This window comes from Schistocerca piceifrons, chromosome 5, assembly GCF_021461385.2.
Source record: "Schistocerca piceifrons isolate TAMUIC-IGC-003096 chromosome 5, iqSchPice1.1, whole genome shotgun sequence".
NCBI lineage: Eukaryota > Metazoa > Arthropoda > Insecta > Orthoptera > Acrididae > Schistocerca > Schistocerca piceifrons.
In genome coordinates, this window is record NC_060142.1 from 553,119,874 (window position 1) to 553,147,176 (window position 27,303).

At 43.9% G+C, this 27,303-nt stretch overlaps 1 protein-coding gene across 1 annotated transcript in view; it reads right to left on the minus strand.

The window, feature by feature from the left end:
• Window positions 1-27,303, minus strand: part of LOC124799136 (carbohydrate sulfotransferase 11-like) — a 340,241-nt gene that overhangs the window by 36,737 nt on the left and 276,201 nt on the right. The window contains exon 3 of the mRNA XM_047262673.1: window positions 988-1,203. Coding sequence (XP_047118629.1) covers window positions 988-1,203 — 216 coding nt within the window. The remainder of the gene's footprint in view (window positions 1-987; window positions 1,204-27,303) is intronic.

Consider the following 27,303-nt stretch of genomic DNA (forward strand, 5'->3'; position numbering starts at 1 on the left):
CTCTAGCTAGAATTAACTTGAGAATCTAATTCAGTAGTTGGGTGACTGGCAAAAAGGAAAAAAAAAGAAAATACAGGAAAAGAAAGATTAAATATTGTAAGGTGGCTACACTGAGTCACAGCGCCAGAGATTGCGCCAAAGATTATTATTCCGCCGCCTCCACTGGTGCAGTAGTAGTTCAGAGGTTGCCGTGGGCAGTACTTGCTGAGAGGATGTCGAGAGCAGTACTAGTTCAGAAGATGTCGAGTGCAGTTGTTGTTCTGTTAGGCGAGAGAGTAGATGCTGTTCGGTTGGTGTAATGTATAGATGGAAGATGTTGCAATGATCACAGTGTATTTTTCGTCAATATATATTGAGGTAAAAAAAAATTATTTCACATTTCTTTAATGACAATGCCTCTTGGTCACAGGTTCAGTCAACAAAGCATCTGGCTCGTGTTCATGTGTTAGACTTGTAATTTTGGTTTCTATGTGCAATTATAGTATTTCTGGTTTTTCAATTAGTTCATTGTAAAAGGTGTTTAAAAATATCTTGTCGTATTGAGGAGGAACCGTGCCAGATACATGTACGTTGAATCACACTACCACACACTGAACAGTTACACTTGTGCTTTGTTGTTTCGTAGCTTTTAAAGTTGCAGGGGACTTAATTAATCAATTGTGTTAACGGAAATTTCTTGTCAGTCTTTATTGTTATTTTATGCAGTCAGACTGCGTACTAATACTATTCAGGGCCAACCGGTTACGAGATTTCGTAACCGGACACACAGCTACAAAAATTATTGCATTTTAATTAAGCCCCCATGCAATATGGAGTACACATTACTGAAGCAGTTACGTGTGTCAGGTATGAGGCGACTGAGAGATTAGGATGTGTTAGAAAGAGATTTAGAAGCACAAAAACAGTGAGAAGCAAGGTAAGTTGGAGGAACAATTTACCCATAATTAGCGAGAATTGTTCGCTTTTTGTGCGAGAGTGTTGCAGTACCTTGAAGACGTTGCACCAGACGAGGTGGTGCTTGTGGTTGACGAAGAACTCCCAGGGGTTGGGCCGGTGCAGCGAGTCGTTGCCCGGCGCGTCCAGCCCCAGCGCGGAGCAGGCGTCGGACAGGTGGCGGCGCCGGCGCTCCATGCGCTGCGCCACCGACGCCATCCACGCCGGCAGCTCGGCCCTGCCGCCGGCCGCGCCGCCCCACTCCGCCTCCTGCACAGCGGACAACACCGCCTCAGCTCCAGCGTACTGTTATGCCGACACTTTAAGGGGGGTAGGACGTCAAACGGGCCGACTTGGAGCAGGAGAGGCATCTCAGGACATTTCAATTTCCACTGTCTATACTTTTACAAATAAATTCATAAAACTTTGTCAGCATCACCAGGAAAATGGCTCTGAGCTCTATGGGACTTAACATCTATGGTCATCAGTCCCCTAGAACTTAGAACTACTTAAACCTAACTAACCTAAGGACATCACACACGTCCATGCCCGAGGCAGGATTCGAACCTGCGACCGTAGCGGTCGCGCAGTTCCAGACTGAAGCGCCTAGAACCGCTCGGCCACACCGGCCGGCAGCATCACCAGGAAGGATTCAGGATTCACACTCATTGCAGTGGAAATTTGAAAACATAACAAAACAAATTTTTTTTACGTGAGAAATTTCATCATTTTTTTGCTTACTAATGGCTGCATTTGTTGCTAAACGTACACTTTTCTTCATAAGTTAGAGAGATTATTCGATGAATTTTGCACGGCATACATACCATACTCACAGGTGTATGAAACTCTACAATTTATTTAATTTAAAAAATGGTTCAAATGGCTCTGAGCACTATGGGACTTAACATCTATGGTCATCAGTCCCCTAGAACGTAGAACTACTTAAACCTAACTAATATAAGGACATCACACAACACCCAGTCATCACGAGGCAGAGAAAATCCCTGACCCCGCCGGGAATCGAACCCGGGAACCCGGGCGCGGGAATATTTAATTTATGAAAAAACGAATGAACTGTTATGTTTTAAACTTCATGTTTAAAAAAACACAAATTTCATAATTAATTACCTCTATTTTTAACACGGTTTTTACTAGATTTGGAAAATTATAGAGTTTCATACACCTTTAAGTATGGTTTGTATTCGGTGCAAAATTCATCGAAGAATCTCTCTTACACATGAAGAAATGTGTACCTATAGCAACAAATGCTGTCATTAGTAAGTGAAAAATATAATGAAATTTCACACGTAAAAAAATTACTTCGTTATGTTTTAGAACTTCCACTGCTATGAGTGTAAATTCTGAATCCTTCCTGGCCATGCTGACAAAGTTTTATGAATTTATTTGTAAAAGTATAGACAGTGGAAATTGAAATGTCCTGTGGTGCCTCTCCTGCTCCAAGTCGCCCCGTTTGACGTCCTACCCCCCTTAGTGTGGTAGTTTTCATTGACACTGCCGAGCTTAGCAAGCAGTCGCGCGGCACCCGATGTCAATTGCTTTGTGTGTTTTCATTTGCGTTCCCATTCTTTTATTTTTTGTTTTGAAATAATGAGCCTCGGAGTAGTATGGATACAATCTTGACGACTATACCTCAGAAAAGAAAAAAACAATCGGAAAATCGTGAACTAAAGAGTTGCCACATGGAATATAACAAACGTACAAAAAAATGGTTCAAATGGCTTTGAGCGCTATGGGACTTAACTTCTGAGGTCATCAGTCGCCTAGAACTTAGAACTACTTAAACCTAACTAACGTCATAAGCGCGTGACTGTGTGTGAGATCGCTCTCTAAGTTTTCACATATTTTTAGGTTTCAGATATATATTTTAACGGTTTTTGTGATAATATTTACTGTGTAAGTGACTTATTAGTGGTTTCTTCATTCACCTCTGCCTTTCTTGTGTTCTGACCTGATATTTGTGAGTGTTTCGTATCGAGCAATTTAACCTCTTACCTGTGCTTACATTCCGCGCTGACCAATTGCAGCTGTAGCGGCGCATCGAAAGCTAAGTACTAATTAATTGTTTGTGTGTAGTGGTTTATTTAGGAACATTAGTGGTCTTCAACCGGTGTTCTTGGTGTTTTCTGGTAAAATAATTTCGGAAGAAATTTTTGAAAACTGCTTTCAGTTTCGTTACTGTGTCATTAGACGTTTGATTTTCTTACTGTGTTAGTCTTTTGTTATATTCTCATTTGTTGTTGATTAATACTATCAATAATAGTTACTTCCCTTGTAGAACAAGTTTGTGATTATTGTAGTCAGTTTTTTAACATCTTCTTATTGTAGTAGCGGAACGTAGATAAAGTAGTTTTCTTGTTTCAATAACTGTAAAATTTTACCATGGGCTTTGCCGTAGGTTCGTGAGTAGTGGATTGCGGTGTGAGACTTGTTCGAAGTATTTTCACTGGGGGGAATGCAGTGAGGAAGCCAGTGGGCATTCTGGTGAGATCCTCTCCTGGAACTGCAGGTTATGCAGCGAGAGTAAGTTGATAGAGGAGCAGGAGCGTAAGATCTGTGCCCTTCAGCTGCAGTTGAAAAACGCACAGGAGGAGCTAGATAGGATGAGGAGGGAGAAGGGGGTTGGGGAATGGGAGCTGGCTGTTGGTAAGAGATATGCTAGGAGAAGGAGATTTTCAGATAGTTTTACTATTGGTGTTTGCAATAGATATGACCAACTGTCAGAGTCTAGTGGAGAGGAATCTCTAGTAGCTGCAGATGTAGGAAGTATGCAGCAGACCTCAGCAGTTTGGCTAGGACAGTTGCAAAGTCTAAGAGAAAGAAGAAGGTTCTGCTGTTAGGTAGTTCTCATGGTAGAGGTGTAGGCCAGCAGTTGCAGGAAGTGTTGGGGAGTGAGTACCAGGCTACCAGCATTGCGAAGCCTAATGCAGGATTGGCTCAGGTGACTGTTAACATAGGGGTTTATGCAGGGATTTTACTAAAGAGGATCAGGTAGTGATTGTGGGTGGGGCTGAAAATAGTATTGACAGGGATGGGGAGTATGACATAGATGGTGACCTGGAAAAGATAGCCACTCAGACTGGCAACACGAATGTGCATTTCGTGGAACTGTTTCAGCGTCACGATCGGCGTCATCTTAATACAGCCGTCAGGCGTAATAACATGAGACTAGGGGGTGCGCTGATGACAGAAGGCATAAGTCACATTTCAGTGGTGTTGGTGGAGTCTATCAGCAGGACGGGTTTCACTAGACATGGCCTGCACCTCAACAGGTATGGAATGGGGAGGTTGGGAAAGCTTATAGGTGACAGCATATGTGGGGGTGGTGGGATCACTCATGGGAAAATTCCTGTAGTAGTGGGTGTTAGAGCTGTACCTTTTTTTAGACTGAAGTCAGCTGATAGGTATTCCTGCTTAAGGGAAGTCTCTCTAACAAAGAAACCACTTTCGACTAAGCTTAGGTATCCGATTAATAAGGGAATTAGTGTATTTCATCAAAATATACGAGGTATTAGAGATAAAGTTAGTGAACTGCTTATAGATGTTGACTCTGAAATTATTGGTATATCTGAACACTTCTTAAATAAGGGGATAATTCAGAGGCTTCCTTTACCAGGATTCAGGTTGGCTAGCAGCTTTTCTAGGAGCTCTTTGCGATGTGGGGGAGTAGCCATGTATGTGAAAAACGGTATCCCATTTGAGTCAATTGATGTTTCAAAGTACTGCACTGAAAAGGTGTTCGAATGTTGTGCAGGTGTGGTTAAATTTAGTGGAGCTAAACTTCTAACTGTTGTTATTTATAGATACCCAGACTCCGATTTCACAACATTTTTGCTAAAGCTAGAGGAGGTTCTTGGTTCACTTTATAGGAAATACAAAAAGTTAGTTAATGTGATGACTTCAATATTAATTGTATAAGTGATTGTGCAAGGAAAAGGATGCTGGTAGACCTCTTTAATTCATATAATCTTATGCAAACCGTATTCTTTCCAACGAGAGTGCAAGGGAACAGTAGAACAACCATAGACAACATTTTTGTTCATTCCTCGTTACTAGAAGGGCATTCTGTTAGCAAAAAGGTGAATGGCCTTTCAGATCATGATGCACAAATTTTAAGTCTAAAAGATTTTTGTGCTGCAACACATATTAAATATAGTTATCAACTTTTTAGGAAAGCTGATCCAATTGCTTTAGAGACCTTTGTAAAACCTTATCAAGGAACAAGAGTGGCAATATGTTTATAGTGCTGATACAGTAGACGATAAATATAATGCTTTCCTAAAGACTTTTCTCGTGCTCTTTGAAAGTTGCGTTCCGTTAGAACGTTCAAAACATGGTACTAGCACAAACAGGCAGCCTGGGTGGCTGACTAGGGGGATAAGAATATCCTGTAGAACAAAGTGGCAATTATATCAAAACGTTAGAAATAGTCAAAATATAAATGCAGCAGCCCATTACAAACAGTATTGTAAGGTGCTTAAAAATGTTATTAGGAAGGCAAAAAGTATGTGGTATGCAGGTAGAATAGCTAAGTCTCAGGATAAAATTAAAACCATATGGTCAGTCGTAAAGGAAGTGGCTGGTCTGCAGAGACAGGTCGAGGATATAGAATCAGTGCGTAGTGGGAATGTCCGTGTTACTGATAAGTCGCATATATGTACAGTATTTAATAATCACTTTCTGAATATAGCAGGTGACCTAAATAGAAACCTAGTCCCAACAGGGAATCATATAGCGCTCGTAGAAAAAAGTGTTCCGAGACTGTTACCTGAAATGCTCCTCCATGATACTGATAAGAGGGAGATTGAGTTAATGATTAAATCACTAAAGACCAAGAACTCTCATGGATACGACGGGGTATCTAGCAGAATACTGAAGTATTGTTCTATGTATGTTAGCCCAGTACTTAGTCATATCTGTAACTTTTTCTTTAGGAGTGGTCGGTTTCCTGACCGATTAAAGTACTCGGTAGTGAAGCCACTTTATAAAAAGGGAGATAGGGATAATGTTGACAATTATAGACCTATTTCTATGCCATCGGTGTTTGCTAAAGTTATCGAGAGGGTTGTATATACAAGGTTACTGGAACATTTAAATTCACATAATTTGCTGTCAAACGTACAGTTTGGTTTTAGAAATGGTTTAACAACCGAAAATGCTATATTCTCTTTTCTCTGTGAGGTTTTGGACGGATTAAATAGAAGGTTGCGAACGCTAGGTGTTTTCTTTGATTTAACGAAGGCTTTTGACTGTGTTGACCACAAAATATTACTGCAGAAGTTGGACCATTATGGAGTAAGGGGAGTAGCTTACAATTGGTTCGCCTCTTACTTTAAGAACAGAAAGAAGAAGGTAATTCTCCGCAATATTGACTGGTAGTGATGTTCAGCCCCAATGGGGCACTGTTAAGTGGCCCAAGGGTCGGTGCTGGGGCCACTGCTGTTTCTTATTTATATAAATGATATGCCTTCTAGTATTACAGGTGATTCAAAAATATTTCTGTTTGCTGATGACACCAGCTTGGTAGTGAAGGATCTTGTGTGTAATACTGAAACAATATCAAATAATGTAGTTCATGAAATAAGTTCGTGGCTTGTGGAAAATAATTTGATGCTAAATCACAGTAACACTCAGTTTTTACAGTTTCTAACTCACAATTCAACAAGAACCGATATTTTGATCAGACAGAATGGGCATGTTATAAGCGAGGCGGAACAGTTCAAGTTCCTAGGCGTTCGGATAGATAGTAAGCTGGTGTGGAAAGCCCATGTTCAGGATCTTGTTCAGAAACTAAATGCTGCTTTATTTACCATTAGAACAGTATTTGAAATAAGTGAGAGTTCAACACGAAAAGTAGTCTACTTCGCATATTTTCATACGCTTATGTCATATGGTATTATTTTTTGGGGTAATTCTTCTGATTCAAAAAGGGTATTATTGGCTCAAAAACGGGCTGTTCGAGCTATGTGTGGTGTAAGTTCGAGAACCTCTTGTCGACCCCTATTCAATAGTCTGGGAATTCTGACATTGCCCTCACAGTATATATTTTCTTTAATGTCGTTTGTTGTTAGCAATATTAGCTTATTCCCAATAGTTAGCAGCTTTCACTCAGTTAGTACTAGGCAAAAATCAAATCTGCATGTGGAATGCACTTCCTTGACTATTGTGCAGAAAGGAGTGCAGTATTCTGCTGCATCCATTTTCAATAAGCTACCACAAGAACTCAAAAATCTTAGCAGTAGCCCAAACACTTTTAAGTCTAAACTGAAGAGTTTCCTCATGGCTCACTCCTTCTATTCTGTCGAAGAGCTCCTGGAAGAGCTGAAAAATTAAGCAAATTCCATTGTTACATTGTTTATTTTCTTTATTTAAACTTACGAGCTGCCGCCTGAATATGTTACTTATATTTCATTTTGTCTGTTTCTACTATCGTGTTATAATTTCATGTATTGACTCGTTCCATGACCATGGAGACTTCACCTTAATTTGGTCCCACGGAACACTAAATAAATAAATAAATAAGGACATCACACACGTCCACGCCCGAGGCAGGATTCGAACCTGCGACCCTATCGGTCGCGCGGTTCCAGACTATAGCGCCTAGAACCGCTCGGCCACTCCGGCCGGCTTAACAAACGTACACTGCTGAAGCAAAACATTCTGACCACTTACTGACGCGACGTTGGATGCCGCCTGGTAGCGTTGCAGGCACGTGACGCGTTAACAGAAGAGTGTGAGTGCAGCAGATACGGACGGGGGGATCACCATAGCGAAGGTATGGGCTGCAAATTGGAAAATCCTTTGACACAAGCGTTGACAAAGGGCAGATTATTATTTCGCAGAGTCTGCGAACGAGTTGTGCGGTTGGATTCGTGATTTCCTGTCAAAAAGGTCACAGTTCGTAGTAATAGACGGAAAGACATCGAGTAAAACAGAAGTAATATCTGGCGTTACCCAAGGAAGTGTTATAGGCCCTTTATTGTTCCTGATCTATATTAACAACATAGGAGACAATCTGAGTAGCCGTCTTAGACTGTTTGCAGATGATGCTGTCATTTACCGACTTGTAAAGTCATCAGATGATCAAAACGACTTGCAAAATGATTTAGATAAGATATCCGTATGGTGCGAATAGTGGCAATTGACCCTGAATAGCCGGCCGGTGTGGCCGTGCGGTTCTAGGCGCTGAACTCTGGAACCGCGTGTCCGCTACGGTCGTAGGTTCGAATCCTGCCTCGGACATGGATGTGTGTGATGTCCCTGGGTTAGTTAGGTTTAAGTAGTTCTAAGTTCTAGGGGACTGATGACCTCAGCAGTTAAGTCCCATAGTGCTCAGAGCCACATGAACCATTTTTTGACCCTGAATAAAGAAAAGTGTGAAGTTATTCACATGAGTAATGAAACAAATCAGCTAAATTTCGATTACGCGATAGGTCACACAAATCTGAGGGCTGTAAATTCAACTAAATACTTAGGGATTACGATTACAAATAACCTAAATTGGATCGATCACATAGATAATATTGTGGGTAGTGCAAACCAAAGACTGCGATTCATTGGCAGAACAGTTAGAAGGTGCATCAGGTCTACCAAAGAGACTGCTTACGCTTGTCCGCCCTATTCTGGAGTACTGCTGTGCGGTGTGGGATCCGCATCAGGTGGGACTAACGGATGACATCGAAAAAGTACAAAGAAGGGCAGCTCGTTTTGTATTATCGCGAAATAGGGGAGATAGTGTCACAGACATGATGTGTGAATTTGAGTGGCAATCATTAAAACAAAGGCGTTTTTCGTTGCGACGGGATCTTCTCATGAAATTTCAGTCACTAGTTTTTTCTCCTCCGATTGCGAAAACATTCTGTTGGCCCCCACCTAAATAGGGAGAAATGATCATCACGATAAAATAAGAGAACTCAGGGCTCGCACAGAAAAATTAAGTGCTCGTTTTTCCCGCGTGCCGATCGAGAGTGGAACGGTAGAGAGACAGCATGAAGGTGGTTCATTGAACCTTCTGCCAGGCACTTTATTGTGAATAGCAGAGTAATCACGTAGATGTAGATGTAGAGTATTTCGAAACCGGCGAAACTGGTCGAATGTTTACATGCTACTGTCGTGAGCATCTACGGAAAGAGGTAGAAAGACAGTGAAACTATCACCAGGTGCTAAATGATTGGATGTCTACGACTCTTCACAGAACGTGGGGTTCGGAGACTTGTCTGCTCTGTAAAGTAGGAGAGATGGTGATCTGTGCTTATGCCGGTGCAAGCACAAATGTTTCGGAGAACATCGTTCATCGTACATTGTTGAACATGGAGCTTCGCAGCAGAGCCTCCTAAGTATTAAGTTGATCCAACGACGTCGTCAGTCACGACTGCAGTGGGCGTGGGACCATCGGCATTCGACCGTCGCGCGGTGGAAACATGTCGGCTCTGCGGGTGAATCACATTTTTGCTACGCTAGGTCGATGCTCGTCTCCACAAGCGCCATCATCGAGGTCAACGGCGACTCGAAACGTGCAGCTTGCCACGGACGCAGGCTGGTGGGAGCAGTATCGTGCTTCGGGAGACATTCTCCTGCGCTTGCATGGGACCTGCGGTAGTAATCGAAGACATGTTGACAGCTGCGAACCACCTGCACCCCTCGATGCTTGATGTCTTCCCCGACAGCGATGTCATCTTTCAGCAGTACAGTTGTCCTTGTCTCGGAGCCAGAACCGTGCTACAGCTGTACGAGGAGCATTATAGTGAACTCTCGCTACTGTCTCGGCGACCAAATTCGCCCGATGTGTACCTTATGGAACCCACAGGGGTCGCTGTCAGGCGCAATCACCGCGTACGCACATAGCGGCCTGCTGTTTAAGCGAATTATGTGGCCTCTGCGTAGACATCTAATACCACATACTCCCAAAACCTGCCAACAAACTGTCCGACTCCTGATGAACAGCCGGCTGCTGTGGCCGAGCGGTTCTAGGTGCTTCAGTCCGAAACCGCGCGACTGCTACGGTCGCAGGTTCGAATCCTGCCTCGGGCATGGATGTGTGTGATGTCCTAGGGTTAGTTAGGTTTAAGTAGTTCTAAGTTCTAGAGGACTGATGACCTCAGATATTAAGTCTCATAGTACTCAGATCCATTTGAACCTGATACGCAGAAGCAGTGATCCATCTCGCTTCAAAGACGGACAAACAAGCTATTAAGCAGAAGGCCATAATGTTTTGGCTCATCAGTCTATGTGCAGGGGCTGACGTAAAAAGAAAAGGGAAATATTCAGTAGTAAGAGGAAGAAGCTTCACACTATTCTACTGTGGTGTTGATAAACATCTACGAACATTTGCAGGATTGGGAATCATAATTTACAAGAAATTCGGTAACGACATTACTAACATCATCTATGTCAACGAAATGATAATGAAGATGACAGCAAAGGTAGAAGAATATATAATTTACATATTTTCTGCATACGCATAAGATGTGAGAAGACCTAAACAAGAAAGCGAAATATTTTACAATAATTTTCAAACTGTAATTGACCCTATTCCAAATACAGGAAAAATCTTCCTCATAGGAAATCTGAATGTACTTGCTGGCGATTCGATAATTCTACACATTAAACAAAGATTTAATGAAACAGAAAGAAATGAAAGTAGAGAAGACCTAATTCATTTTTGTGCGTTGAACGAATTCCGTATTAATAACACATAGTTCGACCAGAAGTCGCGGCATAAATACGCCCGGGGTAATACAAGAGATGAGTGCTCGGTTATTGATTACATCATAACCAATAGAACCGTTCATCCACCTAAAATATTAGATGTGAGAACGTTAAATCACCCAATGTAGGATCGAATCATGGACTGGTGAAGTGTAAATTGAACCTGAAACTTGGATCGAAAATCAAAACGGAAGAAATAATTAAAAATGAAGTCATAAAGGATGAGAGTACTAAGGTGCTGTGTCAAAGTAGATTAAAGGAGAAAACCCTTAATAATAGACGAACAAGATGAAGAAGCTAGGTGGACTAATCTCAGTCGAATATACAAGATACAACACTAGAGGGTTTAGGAAGGAAAATGGAGAATGTGACAGGTAGTAGTACTACTTACAAAACAGCATGGTTTAACGAGGATGTTGAAGAATTAACTACTTAGAAGAAGAAAACATTCAAAAAATATAAAGTCAGTCGAAGTCAAGACGATTATATGGCGTATAAGATCGTTCGTAATAGGGTGAACTCGAATATTCGGAAAGTAAAAGAGGATTATTGGGAGCCATATACAAGAGGTATGGAAAGAGACCTTTATGGATCACAAAAGAAAGTATGGTGGATGTTCCAAAAGCAAAAGAAGGATTTTAAGGAACACATTCAGATACACAATGTGAGCAAAAATCAGTGGGAAAATTATTTTAAATTACGGTAAAAGGACGTAGCAAAGGTGGAAATTGAAACTGGTCAACAAAGCGCAGAAAATGACAACCAAATAGTCTTCTCATTGGATGAAATACGCAGTGTAATAAAAAGACTTGAAAACAGAAAATCTCCAGAGTCAGATAGCATATAATGAATTAATAAAATACGGCGACAGGAATAATATCAACAGCTTCATACTTTGTTTAATAGTATCAGGGAGGAAGGCAGGATACCAAGAGAATGGAAAGAAAGTATTACAATTCCAGTGTATAAAAAAGAGATAGCAAGTATTAGATAAATACCGGGAAATTACCCTGCTTGATGCCACCTTAATAGTGTTAACATCAGTATTAGAGACACAATGCAGAATTTTATAGAAATAGTAGAAGAACGGGAAGTATTCAGAAAACATAGTAGCACAATAAATGCTATTTGCACTCTAACACAGATTGTAAGGAAATGAATAGAGTTTCATAACCCAGCTTACCTGTGCTTCGTTGACTTGTCAAAGGCCTTTGATAGGATTAGAAAAAAGGATATAATTCAAACCTTACTCAATAAGAGAGTACCGATGGGTTTAGTCAAACTCATAGAAGATGTATGTACAGGTAATGAAACGAGAATTAAAATACACGTAGGATTCACAAATGAAATTATACTACACAAACGAATCAGATAAAGAGTCTCATTAAGCCCACTACTGTTCAGCTTAATAATGGATCACCTCATTGATGATGTAAGGAAGAAACGAGGCTATAAGTGGGAAATATGATGGTAAATATTTTACGTTATGCTGATGATGCTGTACTGATATCTAATATTGAGAATAATTTACAATTTGATGAACGAGCTAAGCACTACAACATGGAAATCTCATCTAAAAAACTAAGAGTGTGGTAATATCACAAGCACCAGTACGTTGTAAATTAGAAGTAGATGGCGTGTCAGTTGTACAAGTGATGAGCTTTAATTATCTAGGAACATTATCACCAGCTATAAAGACTTATCCATGGAAGTGAAAAGTCAAGCGACAAAGGCAGTAAACGGGTAGCTGGATGCTGCAAAATAGCGTAAGGTGAAACAAATTCACGACAAGTGAGGAGAAAGTAAAAATATATAAAACTATTGTGCCTCCCGTTTCGACATATGTAGCAGAAACTAGTGCAGAAACGAAAAAAATAAAACAAAAGTTAATGGCAGTGGAAATGCAGGTACTAAGACAGCTCCAAGGAGTAACCATTTGGGACAAAAGAACAAATGTGTCGATAATGGGATACCGTGGAATACAAAATATAAATAAATGGATGAAGACAGGAAAAAGAAATTGGAAGGATCATATGGAAAAGCTGGACCCTTCAAGACTAGCTAAAATTTGTAAACATGGACGACTGCAAGTGAAACGACCACCCAGACGACCACCCATGATCTGGAACAGCAATTGGTCCAATACACCCACGGAATGAGGCAGACAAACATGGGCAACGCTACTCAAAAGAAGAAGAAGTTTTGAAATGAGTGAAGAGACTAATACTGGTTCATCGTGGGGTTCAGTGCGGCTCTCACAATAGAAGAAGGCACGAACGATCGCCATGACCGGCTATCAGTTCTGTTCTCGGCGAAAAGCAGAATGTGACTCTAGACTGGCAGCCCTGCGAGAGGGGTGCACACCGCTCCACACCCCTTGGGCGACCATAACGAGCATCCGTAGTATACTGGACACAGGAACCTGTACATAGTCGTAGCGGGAACTAACTCGGTCACGTGACTAACATATTGCCAAATTTCAATTCAAAGTAGTGCACGTTATTACCTCACAGAGCAAGCAAGGAGTACAATTTTGGTAAACATTTTTGGAATACAGTGATCAATAGATTATTATATTTTGACTAAAGTTCAGTCTTGATCACACCATTTATGTTTCAATGACATAGGTAATCGGTTTTGGTTATTTTTACATAACCATCATCAGACCCATGGCTCCCTTAGGATGGTAGGCGGAGCTCCCCTCAGCTGCTACGAAGTCAACTTGACTGATCAGTTGACTTCGTAGCAGCTGAGGAGAGCTCCGCCTACCATCCTAAGGGAGCCATGGGTCTGATGATGGTTATGTAAAAATAACCGAAACCGGTTACCTATGTCATTGAAACATAAATTGTGTGATCAAGACTGAACTTTAGTCAATATATATATATATATATATATATATATATATATATATATATATATATATATATAAAGCAAGGAGTGTTATGGTGGAAAATACCTTCGTGGGCAGCCGCGGCGGTTTGGTGTAAACTTCGTTAAATTATTGACGATGACAATGAGGACGAGGAGGAGGTGGAGGAGCAACGAATTACAGTTCTGACAGAAAATATGACAGAAACTCCAACGAAAGCATTACATTTAAGAACGTCAATGGTGTGCAAATTATGACAGGAGGACTTCTATGCCGTACAACAGTGGCTTGTAGTGGGATTCAGGTACCTGCCCCGAAGAAGAAGATGAAGAAGGCAGTGCACACAATAAATATTCCATTGATGATACGGGTAAATGTGTTGCTAGGTGGAAATTTCTGCGCTATTATGAAGAAAACAAAGCAACACCAACAATGCAAAACCTTCACAGGTTTTATAAAACAGATCACAACTACAAGACTAGTAAGAAAAGTCACGGAAATTTTTTCCTGTCTATGGGGTTTAATTTGAAAAGATGCCACAGTCAACCTAGTTATCAGGTGCGAATGAGCCGACATAGATTCAAAAAAGAGGTATTCTACATTATATTTCTACAAAAAGATGTGGCATCGGAATTAAAGCTGCCACTGATTTATTCAGGCAAAATATTGCATTGCGATTAAAGGTGAGAATCGGTGCTAGTACGGTATCTGTGCCTGTCGACGAACCATTCCCAACTCGCTTTGTGAAATGGGAAGTCACCATCGCTGAAACGTGAATGTGCGGTGCACTTTAATTGACTCATACCTAATGGAAATTATTTTCATGGACGGGCCACTGAGAGGCAACAAGTATGCAACGATCATGTCAGTGTCCTTCACCAACGCTACACGACTACGGGGAACAGAGGGTAACAGCATGATGACTGTCTCAGCTCACGCCGTAGAACGTTCTGCAGGCAGGTCTGGAAAAACGTTTTCCCAGTATATGATGGAACGAAGAGATGACTTTGTAGAACTCGATCCCCTTCGATCTGACGCAATTATATTTCTGTGTCTGGAATGTAGCTGACAATTACATACCGACTGTACCAGATGCTATGAAACCACAAAGTAGAGCAGCAAGTAGGCACATTTAGTCTTAATGCTAGGCATTGTGAAGCAGTCGTTATATGCAAGCCAAGGAGCGCAAGCCACCGCGACTGGCCAATATAGCATAGTCCAAATGCGCTGGAAGCCCGTAACACTTTTCAGTGCTATTCACAACACCTGTACTATCAATTTAAGTTAAAAATAGGAATGGCTATAAGATATGAAAACGTAGTCCGGTTAAGCATTTTTTCCATAGTTAGAGTCGCTATGTAGGTTAACTCTGTAAGTCCATACGTGCACTTCCGTGTATGATGAAAACTCTTCAGTTGTCATCTTATATGAGGAATATAAGCGCTTTAGAATTATTTGAATCATATCGTATAGTGTTTATACCAAATTTATAGCCACTGGCTTACAATGTGGGAAAATGTCTCGTGTGAATATTATTTGTGTGAAAAACCTTTTGGCGTATATTTACCTGATGCTGTGTCCTGATAGTACATAGAACGCATAGGATATGGTCATATCGCGACAATGTTTGTGGTACCACTTTTCTTTGCTCGTTTAAGAACACTGAGGTGGCAGAAGTCATGGGATAGCGAAATGCACACATACACGTGAAGGTTGTATCGGGTACGAGAGGTGTAGAGGGGCTGTGCATTGGCGAATTCATGTGGAAAGGTTTCCGTAGTGATTATGGTCGCACGACGGGAATTAACAGACTTTGAACGGGTAATAGTAGTTGGAACTACACACATGGGACATTCCATTTCAGATATCGTTACGGAATTCACCATTCAGGGGTCGACAGTGTTAAGATTGTACCGAAAATACCGAATTACAGGCATTACCTCTCACCACGGGCAATGCAGCAGCCGACAGACTTCACTTAACGACCAGGAGGAGCGGCATTTGCGCGAAGCTGTCAATGCTACGAGGTGCATTCAAGTTCTAAGGTCTCCGATTTTTTTTCTCCGGACTGCAAAGAGATAGAAACATGCACATTGTTTTAAAATGAGGCCGCGTTCATTGTCAATACGTCCCAGAGATGGCAGCACCGTACGGCAGATGGAATTTTACCGCCAGCGGCGAGAATGAGAACTGTTTTAAATACTTAAAATGGCGACGTTTTCCTTACTTGAACAGCGTGCAATCATTCTCTTTCTGAATTTGCGTGGTGTGAAACCAATTGAAATTCATCGACAGTTGAAGGAGACATGTGGTGATGGAGTTATGGATGTCTCGAAAGTGCGTTCGTGGGTGTGACAGTTTAATGAAGGCAGAACATCGTGTGACAACAAACCGAAACAACCTCGGGCTCACACAAGCCAGTCTGATGACATGATCGAGAAAGTGGAGAGAATTGTTTTGGGGGATCGCTGAATGACTGTTGAACAGATCGCCTCCAGAGTTGGCATTTCTGTGGGTTCTGTGCATAAAATCCTTCATGACGACCTGAAAATGCGAAAAGTGTCATTCAGGTGGGTGCCACGAATGCTGACGGACGACCACATTGCTGCCCATGTGGCATGTTGCCAAGCAATGTTGACGCGCAATGACAGCATGAATGGGACTTTCTTTTCGTCGGTTGTGACAATGGATGAGACGTGGATGCCATTTTTCAAACCAGAAACAAAGCGCCAGTCAGCTCAATGGAAGTGGAAGCGCACAGATTCACCGCCACCAAATAATTTCGGGTAACTGCCAGTGCTGAAAAAATGATGGTGTCCATGTTCTGGGACAGCGAGGGCGTAATCCTTACCCATTGCGTTCCAAAGGGCACTACGGTAACAGGTGCAGCCTACGAAAATGTTTTGAAGAACAAATTCCTTCCTGCACTGCAACAAAAACGTCCGGGAAGGGCTGCGTGTGTGCTGTTTCACCAAGACAACGCACCTGCACATCGAGCCAACGTTACGCAACTTTGAAGTGATTCCTCATGCTCCCTACTCACCTGACTTGGCTCCTAGTGACTTTTGGCTTTTTCCAACAATGAAAGACACTCTCCGTGGCCCCACATTCACCAGCCGTGCTGCTATTGCCTCAGAGATTTTCCAGTGGTCAAAACAGACTCCTAAAGATGCCTTCGCCGCTGCCATGGAATCATGGCGTCAGCGTTGTGAAAATTGTGTACGTCTGCAGGGCGATTACGTCGAGAAGTACCGCCAGTTTCATCGATTTCGGGTGAGCAATTAATTAGAAAAAAAATCGGAGGCCTTAGAACTTGAATGCACCTCGTAACAGATAAGCAACACTGCGTGAAATAACCGCAGAAATCAGTGTGGGACTTACGGCGAACGTATCCGTTAGGACAGTGCTGCGAAATTTCGGGTTAATGGGCTACGGCAGCAGACGACCTATGCGAATGCGATTGCTAACAGCACATCATCTGCAGCGCCTCTCATGAAATCGCAACCATATCGGTTAGAACCCAGACGACTGGAAAACCGTGGCCTGATCAGATGAATCCCGATTTCATTTGGTAAAAGCTGATGGTAAGGTCAGATTGTGGCGCAGAACACACAAAGCTTTGGACCCATGTTGTTTACAAGGCACTGTGAAAGCTGGTGGTGGTTTCATAATGATGTGGGTCCTCTGGTCCAGCTGAACTGATCATTCACTGAAAATGGTTATGTTCGGCTATTTGGAGACCATTTGCAGCCATTCGTGGGGTTCACGTTCCCAAACAACTATGGAATATTTATGGATGACAATCCGGCATGTCAGCGGGCCACAGCTGTTTGTGACTGGGCTGAGGAACATTCTAGATAACTCGCGTGAATGATTTGGCCAACAAGATCGCTCGACATGAACACCATCGAATATTTATGGGCACATAACTGAGAGGTCAGTTCGCGCACATGATCCTGCTCTAGCAACACTTGCACAATTATGGACGGCTGTAGGGGCAGCATGTCTCAATATTTTTGCAGGGGACTTCCAACGACTTTTTGAGTCCATCCATGCCACGTCGAGATTCTGCACTACGCCGGGAAAAAGGGAACCCGCCACGATATTAGCAGATGTCCCATGACTTTTGTAACCTCAGTGTAGTTATTGTTCTGTAATCTTGGTGACATCAGCTATTGTGTTCCAGGTTTAAGGGTACACAACAAAGAACAGCGAGAGGCGGCCACCACAAAGGCGCAACCACTCGCCCGGCGCCTCTCAGTTCTTAGAAGCAGTGTGTAGATGGCGCTCATAGATGTGGGCCATATTCCGATAGTGTAGACGGCCGCCTAAGAGAGCGCTGCCAAGCGGGGACTACATCGCTGTTACCTCGTACTGGTGGACATCGAAATTCTTCTGCCAACTGCACAAAACGTACGGAACGATCTGAAGTGGAATGATCATATAAAATTAATTGTTGGTAAGGCGGGTGCCAGGTTGAGATTCATTGGGACAGTCCTTAGAAAATGTAGTCCATCAACAAAGGAGGTGGCTTACAAAATACTCGTTCGACCTATACTTGAGTATTGCTCGTCAGTGTGGGATCCGTACAAGGTCGGGTTGACAGTGGAGATAAGATCCAAAGAAGAGCGGCGCGTTTTGTCACAGGGTTATTTGATAAGCGTGATAGCGTTACTGAGATGTTTTGCAACCTCAAGTGGCAGATTTTGCAAGAGAGGCGCTCTGCATCGCGGTGTAGCTTGCTCGCCAGGTTTTGAGAGGGTGCGTTTCTGGATGAGGTATCGAATATATTGCTTCCCCCTACTTATACCTCCCGAGGAGATCACGAATGTAAAATTAGAGAGATTCGAGTGCGCACAGAGGCTTTCCGGCAGTCGTTCTTTCCGCGAACCATACGCGACTGGAACAGAAAAGGGAGGTAATGACAGTGGCATGTAAAGTGCCCTCCGCCACACACCGTTAGGTGGCTTGCGGAGTATAAATGTTGATGTAGATGTAGATATAAAGAGAAGGTTCCGGGTTCAGGTCGTAGTCCGGCGCACAGTTTTAATCTGTTAGGAGGTTCACTAGTCGTCGGCCAGGAGAAAATCAAGAAACTTGTAAAGGATTTGCAACGAACACCGTAACTGAGAATTTCATCCATTAAGTTGCTCGAAGATAAACTGTAGGTAGTAAGTGGTGTCATCATAAAATTCTGCACCGTCCTTGTGCAGCGACTATATGCTCAAATATATTAGCTGATCAGTCAAGAAATTCTGGTACATCTTGGTGAGAATTTTGCGTCTGGACAGCTTGCAGTACAACCACTGAATTACAGGAAAGTGAGATAACCAATTTCCTTACGTAGACATATCAAAGTACATAAGCAGGTGATTGTCGAAATATCAGAGCTCCTGGAGTTGCAGGTGTCTGAAATCACTGTTCGCTTATGAGCAAAGGCATCGTAATATCTTAGCAACGTGGTTTACCGAACTCCAGAGCATTGCATTGTAGGACAGCGGTTGGTCAGTAACAGTGCCAAGTAGCAAATGCCATTTGAATTCTGACAAAGTGTAATTTTGCTGCCGTGCACTCTTTTCGTGGGCACCTACAGCCAGAGAAGGCCTTCATTTCTAACTCAGACACTGCTCGTCAAAATAGAAGGATGGATTCAACTCAGTTGCAGCGACCCTTTCAGATGGCAAAGACGACATACAAAGACAGGGTACCATAGTGGAACAGCATTTCACAGCCATTTAGTGCAGAGATTGGCAATCGACACTTTTACATCTGGAGAGAGCGTGTAACGCAAAATCTGAATTATTAAGGGTTGCGTACATAGTTCCGCGTAGTCAGCGCGTACACAACTTTCCCACTAGAGCGCGCCTCGCTAAGCACAACAGCGCAGGCGCAGCGCTCGTCTGTCTCCGCACTACGAGATGGCGCTGCCATAGAGACGGACCAAATTCTGCTTCCGCCGATTCGCGTGTTAATGTGTAAAGCAGTCAATGAGATTGCTGCTAACGTAGAACCTTTTCTCCTCGCAGATCACACTCGCGCAGTGATACATGAACGCGCGAGATATTATAACGAGTGTACAGACCTCAGATTAGTCAGTCTGCATTTGTCTGTACCAGTCTGCATTTGTCTGCAACAGTCTGTACGAGTTCTACATTTGTCTGTACCAGTCTCTAGTCAAGTTTCAGTCTGCGCCTAATAAGATTACCATATTCCTGTATATAGCCATGAAAATAAATGTATACACACTTTTGTCAAGTATCAGAGATATATGTGAGAATAAGATTAACGTACCAATACCAAAGGAACTTCAGATTGTCAATTGTAAATAGCATCCAGAACCAAGTTAAGTAACTTTTATGCTTGTTATTATTTTAATAAATGTGTGTGAAAATTAATCAAGTTCTGTTTAAAGTTGGTTACGCTACTCTAAGCGTGCAAGTGGCATTTCTATCGTTTGACCTAACGGCAGAAGATAAACACGCCACGATAAGACCACGAGACATATTGCTCACACACGCCTACTTCGTTAGAGCGACAAGTCAAATAATCTCATGGTGTGTGTGCTGAAGGTCTTACAGTATGCACACCACATCAAGTAAACACATTCTATTATCTTTGTGGTAGATGGATGATGTAGACAGCAAGCAGCTTTGTACGTACATACATGCACGTCATCCGCAAGAATTTTTTTGGCGACTGGAATGTGATAGCCATGTGATCACATGATTCTCGGTTCTCAGGTTGAGTGATGACGTTGGCGATCCTTCCGTATTTTTTTACCACAATGCTGTCACCAGACGAAATTACTTTTGTCCAGCCATTACTGTGGGTTCTTTGATTGCCCTATGAGAAGGCTTATCAAATTAGGAAATATTAGTTCAATTGGTTATATAACTGAATAAAAGATCTACTTACTTCGACCTGCTTCTTCGCGGGTGGAGTAGTAGACAACTTACAACTGTCAAGAACTAGGAAAGCATCACTTGATGCACTAATTAACAAACTTTTCTCTCGAGGTGCAATTTTCAATTTTATTTAATTACTAGTTAATCACAAACGTTAACAATTCGTTGGTCTTACACTGTAATGATGACCCGTTCAGACGAGGTCATGAATTGAGCAGAGCGCGTCTGTTCTCGGTCTTACACTGATCTCCGGTGCGAGGGCACTGCTATGCTGAGAGGGGACGCGTTGTCTTCTGGAACGTCTCCCATATGTCGTTGTGGTGCTAACGTCTGTAGTCTCGATATGCGTTGCAGACTTTGGTGTAGCACCGCGATCTCTCGATGATACCAAACACAAAGGTAGCCGCCGTAGTATTCTATGACGACCAAATACTGGATAAGGGTATCATTTTGGTTTTCTTTCAATATATATTGCAGCAGGGATTGCATGTTTGACTGTTACAGACCTGAAGATTATTCTTCTCCAAGTCACGCAAAATGACCACGTGTGCAAAGTAATGATGCCTGCTAATAGTGAATACACACCGTATTGGGGCGCATTAATTATTATCGTTTATCCTCTTTCTGACTCCATTGCTACGTTAGTACTGGGCGATTCTAAAATCACTATACATTTCAGTGATATAGTAACGGAATATTTGTTTCTTGCAGGTACTACGACAGTATGTTAACCAAAGAACAACGAATCGCCGTTGTTTCTGCTCGTGTTCGTGGAATGACTTATGAACAGGTGCGGACAGACTTTGTCCCTCGATTCCGGAAAACAGGCCCCACCAGGCTTGCTATCAATACCCTCGTCAATAAATTCCAGCGTACTGGTAGTGTTGCAGATGAAGAACGTCCAGGGAGGCCGGCCATAACGACAGACACCGCGCAAAGCGTGTAGGATGCGATCACACATAGTCCTTCCGCATCTACCAGGAGACTTAGTATGGAGCTTGGTATTTCTCAAACCATTGTATGGAGAGTTCTTCGTTACTAGCTGCACAAACGTGCGTACCAAATCCAGGTCGTACATAAGCTTGAAGCGGAGGACTACGCAGCCAGACAAGCTCTGTGTCATGACCTGCTACAAGCTGCGGAAAATGATAATATGATGCAAAATGTCTTGTTCAGTGACGAAGCTACATTTATTTCATACCTGTGACATGTGAACAGACACAACTGCAGGATATGGGCAGACGAACAACCAAGTGTGCTGCAGGAGTGACAACGGGACACAGAAAAAGTGAACGTGTGGTTAGGGATAACGAGGTCAACAGTGTAGGGCCCTTCTTCTTCGCAGAACAAACCGTTACTGGAACCACATACCTAGATATGTTGGAACAGTTTTTGGAGCCCCAGTTGCTATCAGATGGGATTATGGATACTGTTGTTTTTCAACTGGATGGCGCACTCCGCCCCCCCCCCCCCCCTCCCCATTTTGCCCTCGTTGTTTGGGATTATCTGAATGAAGTATTTCCCGGCAGATGGATTGGTTGTGCCTCTCCACGGATGTGGGCACCCCGATCTCCTGACTTGACACCCTTAGACTTTTTTGCATGGGGGTTTATCAAGTCTAAGGTATACCAGGTGAAGATCCGCGGCATTGAACACTTAACACAGCGGATTCGAGCCGCAACTGCTGAGGTTACACCAGATATGCTTGGGCAGGTTTTTCGGTCTACAGTGGAGCGCTGGGAGGGGGGGGGGGGGGGGTGCCTAGACATGCAAGGTGGTCACACTGAAATGTACTGAAATTATGTCCTATTGTAACATAAGTTGCTGTGCCAATATATATTGGTTAACAAAATTTGTTAAAGCACAAAATGTATAGTGACTTTAGAATCACCCTGTATGTTAGGGTAAGTCATGCTGTAAATGAAGTATGACTTTCAATCTGTGTCAGAGAGAATTAAAAGCATCTGTTTTGTTTTTAAATCATATGTCATAATTTGCAAGACGGCCTAATTGTTTAGATTGGCGTATTTATACTTGGCTGTCAATACTACAACGTAATTTAAGCCACGATTGAGCCGAAATGTGCTCGATAAATCCTACATCACAACGGTAGAGTTCTTATATCGTTGACAGAATCACAATGGTTAAATACAGATCGTGAAAGAGTCATACCGGTGTTGCTGCATCTCGCCAGACAACCTACGAGGGTAATCCCAAAAGTAAGGTCTCCAATTTTTGCAAGTACAGAACTCTGTGTGGCAGTTGGTCAAGAGTGCTTCACGCGCTGTGTGTAAACATGCGCACGCCGGGCTGAGGCGCTCAGTCTTGGCTTGGCAGCCGTTGAGAATGGAGCTCCTGTTGGAGCAAATACGCCGATTGAAATCCATCGCCAATTAACAGAAGTGTATGGTGAGTCGTGCATGGATGGTCAAAAATGTTCGTAAGTGGTATAGAGAGTTTGCAGCTGGTCGGACCGAAATTCACGACGAACAAAGGAGCGGGAGACCGTCAATTTCTGAGGAGACAGTGTTGAAGGTTGAGCAAAGCATGCGTGAAGATCGGCGGATCACCCTGGATGATCTCTGCACGTTTGTTCCTGAGGCTTTCCGAAGCACAGCTCACAGAATTTTAACGGAAACATTGAACTACCGGAAGGTGTGCGCAAGATGAGTGCCACGCATGCTGACTGATGACCACAGGAGGCAACGAGTTGATGCTTCCCGCGCATTTCTTCACAGCCTTGTAGCCGAACAGGACAACTTTCTGGACTCAATTGTCACGGGTGACGAAACCTGTGTTTTCCACTTTACACCTGAGACCAAGCAACAATCACGCCAGTTGCGGCATCCTTCTTCGCCAAAGCCGCGGGAATACAAACAAACACAGTTTGCCGGTAAAGCTATGAGTGAGACTCTGAAAAAAATCAAACGGGTAATTCAGAAGCGGGTAAGAGGAGTGTTGAGCAAGGGCGTACACATTCTCCATGACAACGCTCGCCCACACATCGTTCGGGAAACCGTTGCTCTCCTGCAACAGTTTCAGTGGAACATAATCACCCACCCACCCTATAGTCCTGACTTGGCGCCCAGTGACTATCACTTGTTCCCTAGGTTAAAAGAGCGTTTGACCGGAAAGCGATTCAGCTCCGACGACGGGGTGAAAGAAGAGGTTCATAACTTTCTGAACAGCATGGCGGCGAGCCGGTATGACATGGGCATACAAAAACTGCCACAGTGTCCACAAAAATGTAATGGTGATTATGTCGAAAAATAGCTAAATGTTCAAGCAGTAAACTGATGCAAACCATTGCAAAAATAAACACGTCTATGTACTTATAAAAACATATGAGACCTTACTTTTGGGATTACCCTCGTATTTGAACTCTGTGTTAGTCAATTTCATTGATTTGTTTCGGCTGTGCTCTCCACATCGAGCATATCGCTCGGAACATGGGGCGTCGAAAAGGGATTCTCCTAGTCCTGACTGTAAGTAGAAAATCTCCAACGATCCATGTAGCAAAGTGGCGCAGTTGTAAGGCACTAGACGTTTTTGCAATCTGGAAGATGGCAGTTCCAATTCCCGTCCACCCGTCAAGATTTAGGTGTGCCGAGGTCACCCCAAATCGCTCGAGGAACTCCCGAGATGGTTCGTTTGAAGGGTCAAGGCTGATAACCTCTCCCTTCCTTCCCCAAAGCGAGCTGTAATTCGTCTCTAATCACCCCGCCTTCCAATCAAAGAAATGATTCTTTCGTTTTGTTCGTAAGTGTTTTGTCGAACGCATCTTTCACAATGTGGGGTGATAGTGGACGTCCCAAAGATAGGAAAGTTGTGGAATACACTACTGGCCGTTAAAATTGCTACACCACGAAGATGTGCTACAGACGCGAAATTTAACCGACAGGAAGAAGATGCTGTGATATGCAAATGATTAGCTTTTCAGAGCATTCGCACAAGGTTGGCGCCGGTGGCGTCACCTACAACGTGCTGACATGAGGAAAGTTTCCAGCCGATTTCTCATACACAAACAGCAGTTGACCGGCGTTGCCTGGTGAAACGTTGTTGTGATGCCTCGTGTAAGGAGGAGAAAGGCGTACCATCACGTTTCCGACTTTGATAAACTTCGGATTGTAGCCTATCGCGATTGCGGTTTTATCGTATCGCGACATTGCTACTCGCAGTCGTCGAAATCCAATAACTGTTAGCAGAATATGGAATCGGTAGGTTCAGGAGGGTAATACGGAACGCCGTGCTGGATCCCAACGCTAGCAGTCGAGATGACAGGCATCTTATCCGCATGGCTGTAACGGATCGTGCAACCACGTCCCGATCCCCGAGTCAACAGATGGGGACGATTGCAAGACAACAACCATATGCACGAACAGTTCGACGACGGTTGCAGCAGCATGGACTATCAGTTCGGAGACCATGGCTGCGGTTACCCTTGACGCTGCATCACAGACAGGAGCGCCTGCGATGGTGTACTTAACGACGATCCTGGGTGCACGTATGGCAAAACGTCATTTTTTCGGATGAATCCAGGTTCTGTTTACAGCATCATGATGGTCGCCTCAGTGTTTGGCGACATCGCGGTGAACGCACATTGGAAGCGTGTATTCGTCATCGCCATACTGGCGTATCACCCGGCGCAATGGTATGGGGTACCATTGGTTACACGTCGCGGTCACCTCTTGTTCGCATTGACGGCACTTTGAACAGTGGACGTTACATTTCAGATGTGTTACGACCCGTGGCTCTACCCTTCATTCGATCCCTCCGAAACCCTACATTTCAGAAGGATAATGCACGACCGCATGTTGCAGGTCCTGTACGGGCCTTACTGGATACAGAAAATGTTCGACTGCTGCCGTGGCCAGCACATTCTCCAGATCTCTCACCAACTGAAAACGTCTGGTCAATGGCGGCCTTGCAACTGGATCGTCACAATACGCCAGTCACTACTCTTGATGAACTGTCGTATCATGTTGAAGCTGCATGGGCAGCTGTACCTGTACATGTCATCCAAGATCTGTTAATGCCCAGGCGTATCAAGGCCGTTATTACGGCCAGAAGTGGTTGTTCTGGGTACTGATTTCTCAGGATCTATGCACCCAGATAGCGCGAAAATGTAATAACACGTCAGTTCTAGTATAATAAATGGTTCAAATGGCTCTGAGCACTATGGGACTTAACTGCTGAGGTCATCAGTCCCCTAGAACTTAGAACTACTTAAAACTAACTAACCTAAGGAGATAACATCCATACCCGAGGCAGGATTCGAGGAGGAGGAGATTAGTGTTTAACGTCCCGTCGACAACGAGGTCATTAGAGACGGAGCGCAAGCTCGGGTGAGGGAAGGATGGGGAAGGAAATCGGCCGTGCCCTTTCAAAGGAACCATCCCGGCATTTGCCTGAAGCGATTTAGGGAAATCACGGAAAACCTAAATCAGGATGGCCGGAGACGGGATTGAACCGTCGTCCTCCCGAATGCGAGTCCAGTGTGCTAACCACTGCGCCACCTCGCTCGGTTGCAGGATTCGAACCTGCGACCGTAGCGGTCGCGCGGTTCCAGACTGTAGCACCTAGAACCGCTCGGCCAATCCGGCCGGCTCTAGCATAATATTTTTGTCCAATGAATACCCGTTTATCATCTGCATTTTTCTTGGTGTGACAATTTTAATGGCCGGTAGTGTAAAAACTAATGAGATCTTACTTTTGGGATTACCCTCGTATTTTTACTCTATGTTAGTGAATTTCACTGATTTGTTTTGGCTGTGCTCTCCACATTGAGCGTAACGCTGGGGAAATGGGGCGTCGAAAACGGATTCTCCTTGTCCTGCGTGTAAGTAGAAAAAATCTCCAACGATCCATATAGTAAAGTTCAAATGGCTCTAAGCACTATGGGACTTAACATCTGAGGTCATCAGTCCCCTAGACTTAGAACTACTTAAACCTAAGGACGTCACACACATCCATGCCCGAGACTGGATTCGAACCTGCGGCCGTAGCAGGAGCGCGGTTCCGGACGGAAGCGCCTAGAACCGTTCGGCCACTCCGGCCGGCTATAGCAAAGTGGCGCAGTTGTAAGGCACTAGACTTTTTTGCAATCTGGAAGATGGCAGTTCCAATTCCCGTCCACCCGTCAAGATTTAGGTGTGCCGAGGTCACCCCAAATTGCTCGAGGCAATCCCGATATGGTCCGTCTCAAAGGTCAAGGCCAATTTCCTCTCCCTTCCTTCCCCAAAGCAAGCTGTAATTCCTCTCTAATCACCCCATCTTCCAGCCAATGGAATGGAATGGAGCGCAGTGATTCTTTCGTTTTGTTCGTGTTTTATTGAACACATCTTTCACAATGTGGGGTGATGGTGGACGTCGAAAGAAAGGAATGTTGTAGAATAGCATTGGGATTCCCCCCCCCCCCCCCCCAAAGTGGCTTGCGAAAAGTTTGGAAAACCTGTTTCCGGGTGACCGGGCAGAGCGTTCAACGCTTCTCTTCACGCCTGACAAGTGAACGGTGCGGTGTGCCAACTCGCTCTGAGTGAATTGGGAACCGCAGCTTTAGCAGCTCTGGCGCTGCGGATTCTCTGGAGGGGCCACCGTGGAAGGCCCTCGCGGTCTTCTGCAGTGCCCCGCTGTGTGGCGCGGCGCGGCGCGGTGCCGGGCCAGCCTCCCCGCGACACCTTCGATCTGGCCACTTGGCACCGTCTGCAGCCGGCGGCCGGCTGCGCCCACTGCAGCAGCCGCTGCGACACTGCTGCAACCACCGCCGCTGCAGCCGCTGGCTCCTCTGCAGTGCCAACTTGCAGCGGCGCGCCGCCTGGTCGCACCTCCCTGTCCTCGTCAATACGCACTCCTCTGGGATCGTTCCGT